Source organism: Nerophis ophidion, linkage group LG07, assembly GCF_033978795.1.
Source record: "Nerophis ophidion isolate RoL-2023_Sa linkage group LG07, RoL_Noph_v1.0, whole genome shotgun sequence".
NCBI lineage: Eukaryota > Metazoa > Chordata > Actinopteri > Syngnathiformes > Syngnathidae > Nerophis > Nerophis ophidion.
In genome coordinates this window covers 26,487,152-26,505,499 of record NC_084617.1, presented here as the reverse complement: position 1 = coordinate 26,505,499, position 18,348 = coordinate 26,487,152, and the positions used below count along the sequence as shown (strand labels likewise).

At 37.2% G+C, this 18,348-nt stretch overlaps 1 protein-coding gene across 1 annotated transcript in view; it reads right to left on the bottom strand.

Annotated features, from left to right (window-relative positions):
* The window catches only part of LOC133556168 (alpha-1,6-mannosylglycoprotein 6-beta-N-acetylglucosaminyltransferase B-like), a 242,962-nt gene that overhangs the window by 3,737 nt on the left and 220,877 nt on the right, over window positions 1-18,348 (bottom strand). The window contains exons 15-16 of the mRNA XM_061905831.1: window positions 8,771-8,845; window positions 2,952-3,223 (exon numbers count right to left, since the gene is read on the bottom strand). Coding sequence (XP_061761815.1) covers window positions 2,952-3,223; window positions 8,771-8,845 — 347 coding nt within the window. The remainder of the gene's footprint in view (window positions 1-2,951; window positions 3,224-8,770; window positions 8,846-18,348) is intronic.

Below are 18,348 nucleotides of genomic sequence, written 5' to 3'. Positions count from 1 at the left end.
TTTTTGAGCTCTAGTTTCTTCTGTAAACCACGGGGTACGCTTTTTTGGAGCCTTTTTTAGCTTTAGCGGAGCTATGTTATCAATGGTTTCGCGCAGGGCGTGGTTAAAGTTGTTAGTGAGGTTATCAATAGAGCCCACATACTTTGGGAATGGTGCCATTACCGAGGGCAGTAGGTCAGCAAGAGTTGTCGTTGTGGCCGTATTAATGTTGCGGCTGCTATAGCAGTTATTATTATTATTAGTTTGCCGAACATGCGTCTGAACCTCGAATTTTATAAGGTAATGATCGGACAATACTTTAGTATACGGGAGTATCGTAACTTTGGAAACGGTGATACCCCTGACAAGCACTAGGTCTATCGTATTACCGTTGCGATGCGTGGGTTCATTTATTATTTGTGTGAGACCACAGCTATCAATTACAGTCTGGAGCGCTACGCACGGTGGGTCCGATGGGGTATTCATATGGATATTAAAGTCCCCCATTATGATTATATTATCGGCGTGTGTCACTAGATCAGCAACGAACTCTGAGAATTCATTGATAAAGTCCGAATAGGGCCCTGGGGGGCGGTAGATAACAGCCAGGTGTAGAGGCAGCGGTGTGACAGACCTCATAGTAAGCACCTCAAACGATTTATATTTATTATTTATGTTAGGACTAAGGTTAAAGTTTTCGTTGTATATTAGTGCGACCCCCCACCCCTTTTCAGAGGACGGGCAATATGCGCATGTGTAAAGTTAGGACGACATGCCTCGTTTAGCGCAAAAAAGTCGTTTGGTTTAAGCCAGGTTTCGCTGAGACCGATGACGTTAAGATTGTTGTCTCTGATGATATCATTAACTAACAACGTTTTGGGAGACAATGATCTTATGTTTAAAGAAACCTATATTATAGGTAGTGGGCTGTTTTAGGGAATTTTTGATCAAATTATACGTAGTAGCAATATTAATAATGTTGTGTTTATTATGCCCAGTGCATTTAGTATAATTACGACCATATTTAGGAATTGATACGACGGGAATTTTCCGATTGTTTGTTTGTTGCTTTGATAAACTGCACGCGTCATAGTTAGCCACCTCAGTAAAACAAATGTCCAACTCTGAAACACTCAAAGCAGAAAAAACTTGTTCTAATTTAACTGACTCCTTACCCAGACCAGTAGTCTCGCATCTTCCATTTAAATCCGGCTTCAGGATGGAGGGAAGTGGTGTTCTGTTGGGATTAGCCTTCTGCTTTGTTTTTAGCCCCGCTCGGCATCCGCGTTTCCGATCACACTGCTGGCGTTTGCTCCGTAGACGGCCCCCGCTGCTACTATACTCCCCTGCTTCACAGGCCGTAGTAGTATTCCCGTGCTAGTTAGCAGGTCTAGCAAGCACGCGTCTATCAGTCCAAAACGGCCCGATATGTCCACATCCAGAAGTGTCTTGCGGTCGTACGTGATCACGGAGTGACCACGATGTAAGCCAGCCATAAAGTTTGTAGAATTGTCCGGTATTTCTGCCAAATGTTCCATATTTAGGAGGAGCTCCTCGATGTCTCAGCCCTTCCGGGCGCCGCCATCTTGAATAAAGTTATATATATATATATATATATATATATATATATATATATATATATATATGTATATATATATATACATATATATATGTATATATATATATATATATATATATAAACGTCCTATGTATTTATTTTTTCTCATATATATATTTTTGTTTTCATATATATATATATATATATATATATATATATATATATATATATATATATATATATATATATATATATATATATATATATATATATAAATAAATGTATGTTTTATTTTCTATTTTATTCAATTTTTTTTTTCTTTTTTTTCCCTAAACAATTTGAGTGGTATTATTTTTCTAAACCCCAAACATTTTGAGGGGGAAAAAAAACGCATGTTTTAATGTCGTCTTCTACCAAAAGAGCCTAAAATATTTAAAAAATATAAGTCAAAACTTAAGTCAACAAACATGATAGAGATTCAAAGGTTTAAAAAAAACTATATATATATATATATATATATATATATATATATATATATATATATATATATATATATATATATATATATATATACATTTCCTATGTACTTATTTTTTCTCATATATATATATATTTTTGTTTTAATATATATATATATATATATATATATATATGTATTTTTTTTTTCTAAACAATTTAAATGGTACTATTTTTTAAAACCATCATTGCTGAAGAAAAATATTTAAAAAATCAAAATTAATGTTATGAACTATTGACATTTTTGAGGCACCAATTACCATCCATCCATCCATTTTCTACCGCTTGTCCCTTTTGGGGTCGCTGGAGCCTATCTCAGCTGCATTTGGGCGGAAGGCGGTGTACACCCCGGACAAATCGCCAACACATCGCAGGGCCAACACAGATAGACAGACAACATTCACACTCACATTCACACACTAGGGACCATTTAGTGTTGCCAATCAACCTATCCCCAGGTGCATGTCTTTGGAAGTGGGAGGAAGCCGGAGTACTTGGAGGGAACTCACGCAGTCACAGGGAGAACATGCAAACTCCACACAGAAAGATCCCGAGCCCGGGATTGAACCTCGGACTACTCAGGACCTTAGTATTGTGAGGCAGATGCACTAACCCCTCCTCCACTCTGCTGCCTGGGGCTCCAATTACTTCACATCAAATATTCAATTTCATATATATGGCTTAATTTTACATTTTTTATAACTGAGACCCTTCCAGGCCCCCAGACCCAAACTTGAGAAGAGCTGTATAATAAATAAATAAAAATAATAATAATAATAATTTAAAAAAAAAAGATTTAAAATGGCCCCTGCGTGGTTGAAACACGCAATTTCATGTGCTGTAACAACCAGGACACACAGGCCACATTCAAGGTGATTAAAATGAGACCACATCTTACGCAGCGAAGGCCTCCTTGATGTTGACGAAGCGATACAAGGCGGGTTCGCAGATCAGGCCGGCGTCCTGGCAGGCCTTCACACACGACTGGTCCTGCAGCGACGCCAAGAGCTGCAGAGAGCTGAGGGGAGGCCAGGACGCGTGGGAGGTGGCGTTGGTCGCCCACATCAGCACGCTGGAGTTGGGCAGCAGCATGAAAGGAGCCAGTGGGGTGCCCTGCCAGACCCGGGAAGAGTTGACAGGAGGAAACGGAGCTTCGGGAGAACAAAAGTCCTGCAGGTGGGCACATGACCAACAAAACTGGCATTACAGCACAAAATGAGTGGTTGTCAAACTTTCAATCATGCATTCAGTAATTATTCCACAACAATGAGAAGTGAAAACAGAATTAGGCTCCTGCGAGAGCATGGATTAGATTCCCCTCCAGCTGGATTTATTCATAAGACTCAGGTAATAACATTTCCCTGACATGTCCCTGTGGCCTCCAGAGCCGTTTATTAAAGCGGCTCCGCAGCCCACAGGCAATAACTAGTCCTCCGGTCTCCTTGCATATCCTCTTCTTCTGTGTTTAAAAACAAGGAGAGGCAGACATTTTTTATTTTTAACAAGCAACCTGTTGCTCCGCTCGTTCGGGTTGCAAAGCATGAGAGCAAAGTTGTCATCAGTGTTGCTTTTTAAAATTATTGGACAATAGTTACTCGTTACAATACCAAAAACTTAAACATTTATTAACATAATGATTCTTTAATACATGTAAATATTTACTAGGGAAAGTGATTAACGCATTACTTACAGAGGTGGGTAGACTAGCCAGAAATTGTACTCAAGTAAGAGTACTGTTACTTTAGAGATGTTTTACTCAAGTAAAAGTAAGGAGTAGTCCCCCAAATATTTACTTGAGTAAAAGTAAAAAGTATGTTGTGAAAAAAACTACTCAAGTACTGAGTAACTGATGAGTAACCTGTTCGTTTAATGATGACGGCAGCAAGTAATGCACAAAAACATAAAAAATAGCAATGAGCAAATTCAGAGCCAGGATTATCTCTTAAGCAACTAAAACAATAATATATATATTAAATAATATATATTTGGTTTTACACTGTATTGAAAAAAAAAATAGAAAAATAATTTTACCTTTGCAAGCTCATGATACTATTGGCTAAGTTTTATATTCATAAATGTAAGTTTTTGAATTCCGACCTGTTTTTTGTGCCTTTAAAAAAGATTTACACCTCTATGTTAAAACACTGTACCTGTAACAACCAAAAAGCTGTGAAAACGATGATGCTGTGTTCCAAAGTTAAGTTATTTACTAAGATTGATATGGCTTTGCACTTTATTTATTTTATATGAATATTTTTTTTGCATTTTATTTGAGTTATTTTGAATTTACGCCCCCTTGGCGCTGTTTTGTACTGTTTTTATAGGGTTTTGTACTGTTTTTGTACTTTGATTATTATTTTCAACTGTTTGTAAATGTTGAAATTTATAAATAAAGGTTTATATAAAAAAAAGTGTGCAGTTAATCATGTGACCGCTTGGCTCTGTTTGATTGGTGAAACGGAGTCAAACGTTACCAGTGACTGCATTAGATTGGTGAAACGCAGGCATGTGATGGATCCTACTTTGAAGGTCTGTCTGACAAAACAAAAACAAAGCGTGCATTAACAGATGGATAAAAATCAGTAGTGAGTAGCGAGCTGAATGTAGATAAATGGAGCGGTGTGAAAGTAGCGTTTCTTCTCTATAAATATACTCAAGTAAAAGTAAAAGCATGTTGCATTAAAACTACTCTTAGAAGTACAATTCATCCCAAATGTTACTCAAGTAGATGTAACGGAGTAAATGTAGCGCGTTACTACCCACCTCTGATTACTTATAGATAAAAAACTTCAAATACCTGGCATATGCAGTTGAGAGACGTTTCATGAGAGCAGGGTGCGTGTGCGCGTTTAAAGGGCGGTGCCGGTCGCCAAGCAGCATTTAAGCTCTGCTTTTTTTGTCAGCTAGGCAGCGGAAATAAGTCGTGAGCAGTGTTGTCTTTTCATTGGATCGTGTTAGCGCCAGTTAATAAAGAGATTGAATGACCTTCCATGGCTGGAGTCTACTTGTTCACAAACGGGATGTTTGTAGGATTGCAAGATTGTCACTTCAATTATTTAGTTGTCGTTCATTATTTCTTCGTAGTAGTACGGTGGAGCCTCGATTTACAAACGCCTCTTTTTCCAACATCTTCCTGTACACGGTGGTATGACCATTTCAAAAGAGCTACGAAGGCGAACGGTAATTTAATTCCACAATTGTCTTACCTTGCGGCAGTCAGAACTCGGTCAGTCTGTCTTAAATATAACTTAGCATAATCAGATGCGCTATAAATCTCACAGTCTCGCTGTATAGCCTCAGGTTGCAAGACAACCGCTTTGAGCTAGCATTTTAGTTAGTTAGCCTCCGGACTGGAGCGCCTTCAGTTTCGGGGTTTTATAAGCAAAGTGTGGATTTATACTTTAGCAAGTTTTTAATTGTGATGAGACCAAAAAATCTGCCACAGCGGACTTTTGTTACAGCAAAGTAGAAGGTACTACCGAGACACAAGCCGATGAAGGATAGCCTCACACTGCAAGTTTGTGCTAAGGCTTGTGATAACTACATGAAACCACTGACTATGTATCACTCCAAAACTCCCAGAGTGTTCAACCAATGCCACAAATATTATCTAACAGAAAGTAAAATGATATATACAGTGTACATATTTTTGTATTTTAACAACATGGCTGTTTTGAAGCGCGTTTTTGTTGGTGCGTGTTGACCTATATATATATATATATATATATATATATATATATATATATATATATATATATATATATATATATATATATATATCTATATATATATATATATATATGTATATATATGTATGTATATATATATATATACATACATACATACATACATGTATATATATATATATACATTAATATACATATATATATATATATATATATATATATATATATATAAATATATATATATATATATATATATATATATATATATATATACAGTATTTATTATATATATACTTACATACATACATACATACATATGAATAATTGGTTCTCGCCTCGACAGGTAAAAAGCTACTTACTTTGAAGACACTATTTTGTATATACGTATATTTACTGTATATGTACATACAAACATGTATACAGATATATATGTATATACATGTGTACATATATATATAGATATATATCCAAAAATGTATAAATATATATATATATATATATATATATATATATATATATATATATATATATATATATATATATATATATATATATATATATATATATGCATACATACATACACAAATATATATACATTGAATTGAATTAAATTAGATTTATATAGAGTTGTTCTCTATTGACTCAAAGTGCTTTCTTTACTTTACTTTACTTTATTGTGAAACCCAATATCTAAGTTACATTTTTAAACCTATGTGGGTGGCACTGGGAGCAGGTGGGTAAAGTGTCTTGCCAAGGACGCAAAGGCAGTGACTCGGATGGCGGAAGCTGGGATCTATATATACATTATATACATTATATATATATATATAAATATCTATGTACACACACATATATTTTCACATTTTGAACAAAACGAAAAACAAATACAAATATGAATCAAATAGTTTGTTTGTGTTGACACCAACATGAAAGCAAAGAGGAAGAGACTGAGCGGCCTTTGATGAATAAAATATGACCAGAACAAGCAGAAAGCGCCGAAGGGGCTGGAAAGCAAGTCAGAGGTGTGAGTGACAACACGACAACATACAAAACCATGGAAAAAAGACACTAATAAAAAAGTGTAAATAAAACAAGTGTGTGTGTGTGAGTGTGTGTGTGTGTGTATATATATATATATATATATATATATATATATATATATATATATATATATATATATTGACTCAAAGTCAATATATATATATATATGTATATATATATATATACAGTATATATACACAGTGGGGCAAAAAAGTATTTAATCAGCCACCGATTGTGCAAGTTCTCCCACTTAAAATGATGACAGGGGTCTGTAATTTTCATCATAGGTACACTTCAACTGTGAGAGACAGAATGTGAAAAAACAATACAGGAATTCACATTGTAGGAATTTTAAATAATTTATTTGTAAATTATGGTGGAAAATAAGTATTTGGTCAACCATTCAAAGCTCTCACTAATGGAAGGAGGTTTTGGCTCAAAATCTCACGATACATGGCCCCATTCATTGTTTCCTTAACACGGATCAATCGTCCTGTCCCCTTAGCAGAAAAACAGCCCCAAAGCATGATGTTTCCACCCCCATGCTTCACAGTAGGGTCCTTGCCCATGGTAAAGGACTCCTGTGAAGATATGGTGTTCTTGGGATGCAACTCAGTATTCTTCTTCCTGCAAACACGACGAGTTGAGTTTATACCAAAATTGATACACGGATGATACAGCAGAGGATTGGGAGAATGTCATGTGGTCAGATGAAACCAAAATGAGAACTTTTTGGTATAAACTCAACTCGTCGTGTTTGGAGGAAGAAGAATACTGAGTTGCATCCCAACAACGCCACACCTACTGTAAAGCATGGGGGTGGAAACATCATGCTTTGGGGCTGTTTCTTTTCTCATCACTTTAAGTGGGAGAACTTGCACAATCAGTGGCTGACTAAATACTTTTTTCCCCCACTCTGTGTGTATATATATATATATATATATATATATATATATATATATATATATATATATATATATATATATATATATATATATATAGACTGAGACTTAGACTTAGACAAACTTTAATGATCCACAAGGGAAATTGTTCAACACAGTAGCTCAGTTACAATGATGGAGAATGATGGAAAGGACAATGCAGGTATAAATAAACTAGATTTATCGATATAAACTATAACATATTTGCGAATATATACAATATAAACTTAATATGTGTACAGTATATTATATATACATATTATACATATATATATGCATATACATATATATGCATATATATATATATATATATATATATATATATATATATATATATATATATATATATATATATATATATATATATATATATATATATATATATATGTCAACACGCACCAACAAAAACGCGCTTCAAAACAGCCATGTTGTTAAAATACAAAAAATATGTACACTGTATATATCATTTTACTTTCTGTTGGATAATATTTGTGGCATTGGTTGAACACTCTGGAGTTTATATATATATATATATATATATATATATATATATATATATATATATATATATAGCACAAAGTGATATATTTTGGTGCTTGACGCATGCTATAGTTAGTATTTTAGCATGCTTTCATTAGCACGGTGGTTTTTGAGTTTTTAGCAAATTTTGCCGGAATACACCTCGTCGTTATATATTTTGGTATTTTAAATATAACGTCTGTAAGCGGTCTGCTGTTAGTGTTAATACTGTTCGCATGTTAACTTATTTTTTTTTTCTTTTTGCTTGTATTTTTTGAGACTTGACACTATCTGGCCATCACGGTAACTGTTAGCATTTCAGTTCGGCTTTGGCTCCTTAACATTTCTACCGAAATTGCATTTTCTTGGTCTTTGAAAAAACAAACAAATCTACATATTGCCCTGGTTTCAAGTGGTGAAAACTACCAAAAATGCCCCCTACGTCCTTTGACTTGTCAGTCTGTGGCCCCAACAGTGTGGCCCCAACACCCCCTGCCCTAAGTTCCTGATGAGTGAGCATGCTGACCCACCTGGTTGTGAATGTAGGCATGGATTCTCTCCAGCATCCCCTCACTGGTGTACTCGTAGGGAAGAAAAGGCTGCACCTGTGCGCGCGCACGCACACACACACACACACACACACACACACACACACACACACACACACACACACACACACACACGCACACACAGTGTAATTACTGCCACGTAGCATGGTACTTAATCAACGCAGACGTATTCATTAGCGTAATTGTGAAGGGCTGATATCATTCCACATGAAAATGTATGAGCCAATACATCAACAAGGACGGCTTGGAAAATTGATTTCATTATTTTTAGTGGCGACTTCATCAATATGTCAACCTTGGGATTAAAGTGACGGGGTCCTGAGGCCCCGGGGGCCGTTATTAACATGGCTGTTAAAGCCTGTCAATCACTGGATGGCACACCATGTCCTGAAATTCCACGAGAGAGAACACAGATCGATAAATTCCATTTGCCACTTTGACACACACTATGTTGGCAGGAAGGCCACGATGAAACACACGATGTGACAGTAGGGCCAAATTAACACACACTATGTGGCAGTAGGGCCACTTTGACACACACTGTGTGACAGTAGGGCCATTTTGACAAACTATGTGGCAGTAGGGCCAATTTGACACACACTGTGTGACAGTAGGGCCACTTTGACACACATTATGTGACAGTAGGGGCACAACGACACACATTTTGTGGCAGTAGGGCCACTTTGACAAACACTCTATGTGGCAGTAGGGCGAAATTAACACACACAATGTGGCAGTAGGGCCACTTTGACACACACTATGTGACAATAGGGCCACTTTGACACACAATATGAGACAGTAGGGCCACTTTGACATACACAATGTGGCAGTAGGGCCACTTTGACACACACTATGTGACAATAGGGCCACATTGACACACACTATGTGGCAGTAGGGCCACTTTGACACACACAATGTGGCAGTAGGGCCACTCTGACACACACTATGTGACAATAGGGCCACTTTGACACACACTTTGTGGCAGTAGGGCCACTTATACACACACTATGTGGCAGTAGGGACACTTTGACACACACTATATGGCGGTAGGGCTACTTGGACTCACACAATGTGGCAGTAGGGCCACTTTGACACACACTATGTGACAATAGGGCCACTTTGACACACACTTTGTGGTAGTAGGGACACTTTGACATACACTATATGGCAGTAGGGCTACTTTGACTCACACAATGTAGATAGATAGATAGATAGATAGATAGTACTTTATTGATTCCTTCAGGAGAGTTCCTTCAGGAAAATTAAAATTCCAGCAGCAGTGTACAGACTTGAGATCAATTTAAAAAAAAAAAGTAAAAAGTAAATAATGGGGGTTTAAAAGGAAACAAAATAGAGAAATATTACAAAAAGAATAAAAACAATGGGAATAACAATATAACAGTAAAATAAGAATATAACAAGACAAAGTAGGCAGTAGTGACCATGTTATGAAAACGTATTGCACTGTTAATGTTTTGCATCCCCTGTCATCCTAATACCCCCCGTCCCCCGTCCCAGAGAGGAGTTGTACAGTCTAATGGCGTGTGGGACAAAGGAGTTTTTGAGTCTATTAGTCCTGCACTTGGGATGAAGCAGTCTAGCACTGAGGGATGAAGCAGTCTAGCACTGAATGTGGCAGTAGGGCCACTTTGACACACACTATGTGACAGTAGGGCCACTTTGACACACACTATGTGACAGTAGGGCCACTTTGACACACCCTAGGTGGTAGTAGGGCTACTTTGACACACACTATGTGGCAGTAGGGCCACGTTGACACACACTATGTGACAGTAGGGACACTAACACACACTATGTGGCAGTAGGGCTATTTTGACACACACTATGTGACAGTAGGGCCAATTTGACACACACTATGTGACAGTAGGGACACTAACACACACTATGTGGCAGTAGGGCTATTTTGACAGGGCTATTATTAGTAAATATTATAAAAACTGTTTACGACCTTTTAAATATGTTTTTTTAACACAATCCGAGCCCTCTACACTATAGTGACTTTTACACTCAGTTCAGCCACACTTGTAAATTACAGTAATCACTGGTTGCCCTGACCAGGTCTCCAAAGGTCGCTGGCATGTATGGTTGTCACCCGGCCACTACAACATATCAACCGCATGTCAAATGAATGTTAATCAAAGCTTTGATGTTTTTGAAGGCAGGATTTTTGATGTACATTGTAAACTTTTAATTACAGTCATCCCTCATTTATCGCGGCCAATTGGTTATTCTTTTTTTTTACGTACATTGTAAAATAAATCTGTAGATTTTACAGTCAAAAATTGGCAGCTCAGTTGCCGGAATTTTACTTCATATGGTACTTTTAATGTTTTTACAGCATAGTACTTTAAATTGGGAGGGGAAAAAAAACGTTACCATTGTATTAGGGACGGCGTGGCGCAGTGGAAGAGTGGCCGTGCGCAACCCGAGGGTCCCTGGTTCAATTCCAACCTCGTCATGTCCGTTGTGTCCTGAGCAAGACACTTCACCCTTGCTCCTGATGGGTGCTGGTTAGCGCCTTCCATGGCAGCTCCCTCCATCAGTGTGTAAATGTGTGTGTGAATGGGTAAATGTGGAAGTAGTGTCAAAGCGCTTTAAGTACCTTGAAGGTAGAAAAGCGCTATACAAGTACAACCCATTTATCATTATTCTTACGGTAAAATCTGCCAGCTCAATTGCCAGAATTTTACCGTAAAAATTAAAGGTCGTTATTTTAAACTGTAAAAATGGTACCATTGTTTTTTTACTGTAAATTTCTTGCAGCTGAGCTGGAAGTTTTTTTACTGTAAATTCTCAAATTGTTTTACAGTCTACATTAAAAATATATAGTTAAATGCATGGCCACTTTTACTGTAAATGTTACTTACGGTAGTTTTTACAGCATGTTACTGTAAATTGAAAAAACAAAACCAGTACCATTGGGGTTTTTTTACGGTAAAAAAATGGCAGCGGAGTTTCCTGAATTTTACTGTAAAAATAAACAGTGGTTTTACAGCATATTACTGTAAAGTGAAAAAATGGTACAGTAAAATTCTGGCATCTGAGCTGCAAGTTTTATACCGTAAAATCAACGCTTGTTGTCTTTAAAGGGGAACATTATCACAATTTCAGAAGGGTTAAAACCAATAAAAATCAGTTCCCAGTGGCTTATTTTATTTTTTGAAGTTTTTTTCAAAATTTTACCCGTCACGGAATATCCCTAAAAAAAGCTTTAAAGTGCCTTATTTTCGCTATCTGCGAAGACACTCTCCATTTTCCTGTGACATCACATAGCGATGCCAATACAAACAACGTGGCGGTTGCAACAGCAAGATATAGCGACATTAGCTCGGATTCAGACTCGGATTTCAGCGGTTTAAATGATTCAACAGATTACGCATGTATTGAAATGGATGGTTGGAGTATGGAGGCAGATAGCGAAAACACAATTGAAGAAGAAACTGAAGCTATTGCACGAATAGCTATTGACGCTATTCGACCGTGTTTGCCTTAGCATCGCCGGTAAAATGTGCAGACCAACGATCGGAAGTTTCGCATCTTGTGACACTGGATCAACTTATGTCCGTCGATTTGTAAGTGTTTGTTGGCATTAAATGTGGGTGGAAGGAAACGCTGGATGTAAATATAGTTTCAAATGTACATACAGCTAGCCTAAATAGCATGTTAGCATCGATTAGCTGGCAGTCATGCCGCGACCAAATATGTCTGATTAGCACATAAGTCAACAACATCAACAAAACTCACCTCTGTGATTTCTTTGACTTTATCGATGGAAATGCATCTGCAGGTTATCCATACATCTCTGTGCCATGTCTGCCTTAGCATCGCCGGTAAATAGCATGTTAGCATTGATTAGCATGCCGTGCTAATCGATGCACATTCTACGTAAATCAACTTGAATCTGTCCCTGATCGTGTTGTTACACCCTCCGACAACGCACAGACGAGGCATGATGTCTCCAAGGTACAGAAAACAGTCGAAAAAATGGAAAATAACAGAGCTGATTTGAACCGATGTGTTTGTGTTTGACAAAATGGCCGATTGACTACCTAGGTGACGTCACGTTCTGACGTCATCGCTCCTAGAGTGATAAATACAAAGGCGTTTACTGCGCCAAAATTCACCCATTTAGAGTTCGGAAATCGGTTAAAAAAATATATGGTCTTTTTTCTGCAACATCAAGGTATACAAGGTATATATTGACGCTTACATAGGTTCGGTGATAATGTTCCCCTTTAAGGTTTAGTACTGTTAATAGACAAATGATACACCAGTTTGTTTGTTTTTTTTTTGCAGTAAAATCTAGGGTTGTCTTTACGGCGTAGTACTATAAATAGAAAGAACATTTTTTACAGTAAATTCCTGGGAACTGAGCTGGCAGTTATTTATTGTGATTTTTTTTTTTTACCATTAAATTATGTTTTTACACTGTATTACTGTAAAAAAAATGGTACCACAGTTGTTTTATTTTACAATTAATTCTAGCGACTAAACTGCCAGTTTTTTTTTTACTGTAAAATCTACAGTTTTTACAGTGTATTACTGTACATCAAAGAATGGTACAACTGTTTTTTTACGGTAAAGTTCTGGAAACTGAGATACTTGAATTTTAACACAAAATTATTGTTATTTTTACAGTGTACATTTTGACAGGTATATTTCTTTGACAGTTCAGCTTGTCATAGTTGTTTTGCCTTTTTAATAAAGAGACAGTTGCTTCATTGCCTCAGTGTTTGATTTACAGTCCTGTATAGCACTTGATACTGTGTACAAAGTGTACAAACCTTCACTAAGAGAGGGACTTGTGTGGAAGATGGAACCCGTTATTCGTATTTAGAAAATGTCCTTCACTATACAAACTTTTAGATTTGTGAACATCAAATGGAGGTTCCACTGTATATGCCTAAAAAAAAAGTTTGATCTGCAAAGTAGTGAAGTCGCACTATTTGAAGTGCAATGTGGAGGGTAACATGGTATGATATTTCGAACTATAAACCACACATTTTTTCCTACACTTTGGACCCTGCGGCCTTTAAGACGGTGTGTCTAATTTATTTATTATTTGCCCTAAAAAAAAAAACCCGAAGCAAATACAATGAGAAGCAATGTCGCCATCTTTTGGACGACTTTGCTCACTGCAAGTGCTGCACTGTGCTATTTACTAGTGGTGCTACTTTTTATTTAATCGTTTTAACCAGAGTGCAGTTCAGTCTTCTAGCCGTATTATTATATTTGTACGTGTTATTGTAATGTAACCAAACTAACGCCGTTAGCATGAGCTAATATGCTAACACATTTACAAGTGTTTGCTTACAATGGCAATTGTATTGTTTCATTTGGAAATAAATTCAAACTGAATGTATTTGGTGCTTCTCACCGGAAATAAAAGTGCTGTTTCATCTTGTAGCCGTCCATAGCGTTCCTACTCGTATGGATTCTTCATGCATATTTTCAGGCAGTATTTTTAAGTTTTACAATAGAACTAAAACAATTCAGACTCACTGAAGCGTCCCATGTGTGAGTGAGTTTATTTTAATGCATATTTGAACGTGATATTGTAATGTAATCAAGCTAGTGTAGTTAGCATTAGCTAATATGCTAACACATTTATAGGTGTCTGTGTTAGTCTCATTAACTTACAAAGGCATTTTTTTTTTGTGTTTTGTTTCAATTTCGGAAATTCACAAAAAACGTCACCGTGGAGTTATTGACTGTTAAGCATATTGGAGAGCTGGCCTCTGCAGGTAGTGGGTCCATGACGATGACTTCTGTTTTGTTTGATCAAGCCGTTTTACTGCCTTGTTACAGACACCGTTGGGAAACAATTAAGTTATGTAAATAAACATTTAAAGAATATTTCTGTGTAAATACCTCGTTTCACAACGCTTATATCTGCGGCTTATATGTGGAAAACTATATATTTTTTTAAATACTAGCTCTTTAGTCCGGAATATATGCTAGTATGGTTAGTAGTAGTAATTTAATTGTTAAATTACAAACTGTCTCGTTATGCTTGCTTTTTAATTATTAGAAAAGTGATATTAGGACGTTTATTCTCAGTGACAACCTGACAGAACCTCCTTTTTTGGTCATCCGGGCATTGGACCCGTTCTGGTTCCTTCACAGCTCCCTAGGTGACGTTTTTGCTAAGGAGCCTCATATTTTCCCACGGGAGTGCAAAGAGACCACAGCTGATGTGGTTTTAACCCAGCAAGTCCATGAAAGATCCAATTCAGAAAGCAACAATGCTTGTCAGCATTTAATGGTTATTGCCGTACTTCCCAGGTCAAAGTGTTTAGGTCGTGGTACTCTCAGGGCGGTGAGCCCGTCACAGGCCGGACCCTTAAAGCTTCATCATGCTGAAGACGAGATAGGACAGTCTTATGGAGCCTGCGGTCGATTTGATCAATACGCCGCCAGTTAAAAGCGTCAATAACCCCGAAATGCTGACCCTCGCCTGTAAATATGAAGCTACCATGGTTAGGGATGGCCTAAAAAAAAAAAAAAAATATATATATATATATATATATATAATTGACTCAGAGTCGAAATGAATAAGATTCACAATGTGGGTGTGAATCATTATTTTGCAGCACCTGTAATGATTGCCTTGCAACAAAAGAGCTGAAAAAAATTTAATGAAAAGGCTGGAATAAAAAACAACTTAAAACTGGTGAAATGTTCTGTCCATGCAGATTATTGATTTTACTTAAATGAAAATTTTTATTCAATAAAACAGTATAATTTATTCCAATTGCAAAATGGGGAAAATCTAAATATCTTATTAGAATACCGTAAATTCCGGGTGACAAGCCACTCCTTTTTTTTCCTCCGCTTTGAACCGTGCGTCTAATAAAACTGTGCGGCTAATTTATGGATTTAAATGCATCACACATTCTCTCAGGTGCGGCTGTTTAAAGCTTTTAGCCGTAAGCACACCTGTAGTTGCGTCTTCTAACCGTCCGTTGTGTTTCAACTCGTGTGGATCCAATCGACGTTTGTAAGTTTTAAAATATAACTAAAATAATTCTTACCTGTGTGACGCCTGTGGGAGTGTCTGTGTTAGTATTATTAACTCACATTGGCATTGCAACGTAGAGAAAATCAGAATATCTTATTTAAATACCATAAATTCCGGGTTACAAGCCATTACTTTTTCCCTTCACTTTGAACCGTGCGTCTAATAAAACTGTGAAGCTAAATTATAGATTGGGAATATACATATCATTTTTTATTGTTATTTTTCTTGCTATGACGCCATCTTTAGGATCAGTTTGCTCACTGCAGTGCTCACCTGTTGCGTCAACATTTTTCAACCGATTCCAGAAATCCTGACGCCAACCCTATCATATCATCTCTGAAAATGGTGCTCAATATTTTCCAAAATTTCCAGGAAATTCCCATTCAAATGCATAGACAAAATTTCTCAACATTCTGCATAAGTTTTAAACCCAAGTATGATCTTTATACCATCCAACCACACAACTCTTCCGATATACACAAAACATAATTTCCCCTTCCCAAAATTCACAGTTTTCCAGGGATTTCCAGGAATGTTTTCCCTATTGACAAAGAATGGGAAATATACAATCTACTGCACATCCCACATTTCTCATCCGATTTGTACCGTTCCACCACCCACACACTCTGCTCACCCTTGACCATCACATTTCCAGAAATTTCCGTTTTTTCAAAGCCCTATTTTCACCTATTCCTGGAAAGTTTTCACATTCCACCTTTTGCAACCGTTTTTGACCATTCCATTGTCAAAACGTTCCTCTTAATTTGAGCAACAAATGCTTTTACTGTTTTTTGTACAATTTTCCGGGTTTACTGAAATTCCAGGAATTTTGAAATACCCAATATTAATTCAAACTGTTATGTCAAAATTTTTCAACTGATTCCAAAAATCCCAACACCAACCCATTCATATAATATACGACAACTGTTTTTTTCCCCCCGAAATTCGCAAATTTCTTGGAAATTCAAATGAAAAGACATATTCATAGTTTTAAAATTCCCTACATTCTCAAATTGTTACACTATTTTTAAACCCTATTCCGACCTTTCAATGATCCACCCACACAACTCTTACGATACGTCATGCGCAAAACATGTTTTCCTGGAATTGCCAGGAATTTTCTCCCCATTGACAAGGAATGGGAAATAGACAATCTACTGCATAGCCCACATTTCTCATCCAATTTGAACCGGTCTACAATCCAAACATTCCATCCCCCTTGGACGTTCAGCCCGTTCTGAAAATTCCATGATTACCCGGAATTTTCCAGGAATTTCCCCCATTGATAATGAATGGGCAATATACAAACCTCTACGTCCCACATTGCTCAACAGATTCGAACCATTCCACCATCCACACACTGTAGTCATACTGGACATTCAGCCAGTTCTGAAAAATTCCCTGATTACCCGGAATTTTCCAGGAATTTCCCCCATTGATAATGAATGGGCAATATACAAACCTCTACGTCCCACATTGCTCAACAGATTTGAACCATTCCACCATCCACACACTGTAATCATACTGGACATTCAGCCAGTTCTGAAAAATTCCCTGATTACCCGGAATTTTGGAGGAATTTCCCCCATTGATAATGAATGGGCAATATACAAACCTCTACGTCCCACATTGCCCAACCGGTTTGAACCACTCCACCATCCACACACTCTAGTCACACTGGACTTTCAGCCGGTTCTGAAAATTCCCTGATTACCCGGAATTTTCCAGGAATTTCCCCCCATTGATAATGAATTGGCAATATACAAACCTCTACGTCCCACATTGCTCAACAGATTTGAACCATTCCACCATCCACACACTGTAGTCATACTGGACATTCAGCCAGTTCTGAAAAATTCCCTGATTACCCGGAATTTTGGAGGAATTTACCCCATTGATAATGAATGGGCAATATACAAACCTCTACGTCCCACATTGCCCAACCGGTTTGAACCACTCCACCTTCCACACACTCTAGTCACACTGGACATTCAGCCGGTTCTGAAAATTCCCTGATTACCCGGAATTTTCCAGGAATTTCCCCCCATTGATAATGAATGGGCAATATACAAACCTCTAGGTCCCACATTGCTCAACCGATGTAAACCACTCCACCATCCACACACTCTATTCATACTGGACATTCAGCCAGTTCTGAAAATTCCTTGATTACCCGAAATTACCAGGAATATCCCACTATTGATAATGAATGGGCAATATACAAACCTCTACATCCCACATGTTTCAACCAATTTGAACCACTCCACCATCCACACACTATAGTCACACTGAAAATTCAACCGGTTCTGAAAAATTCCTTGATTACCCGGAATTTTCCCCATTGATGATGAATGTGCAATATACAAATCTCTACGTCCCACATTGCTCAACCTCTTTGAACCATTCCACCATCTACACACTCGTCACACTGGATATTCAGCCGGTTCTGAAAATTCCATGATTACCCAGAAATTTCCAGGAATTTCCCCCTATTGAT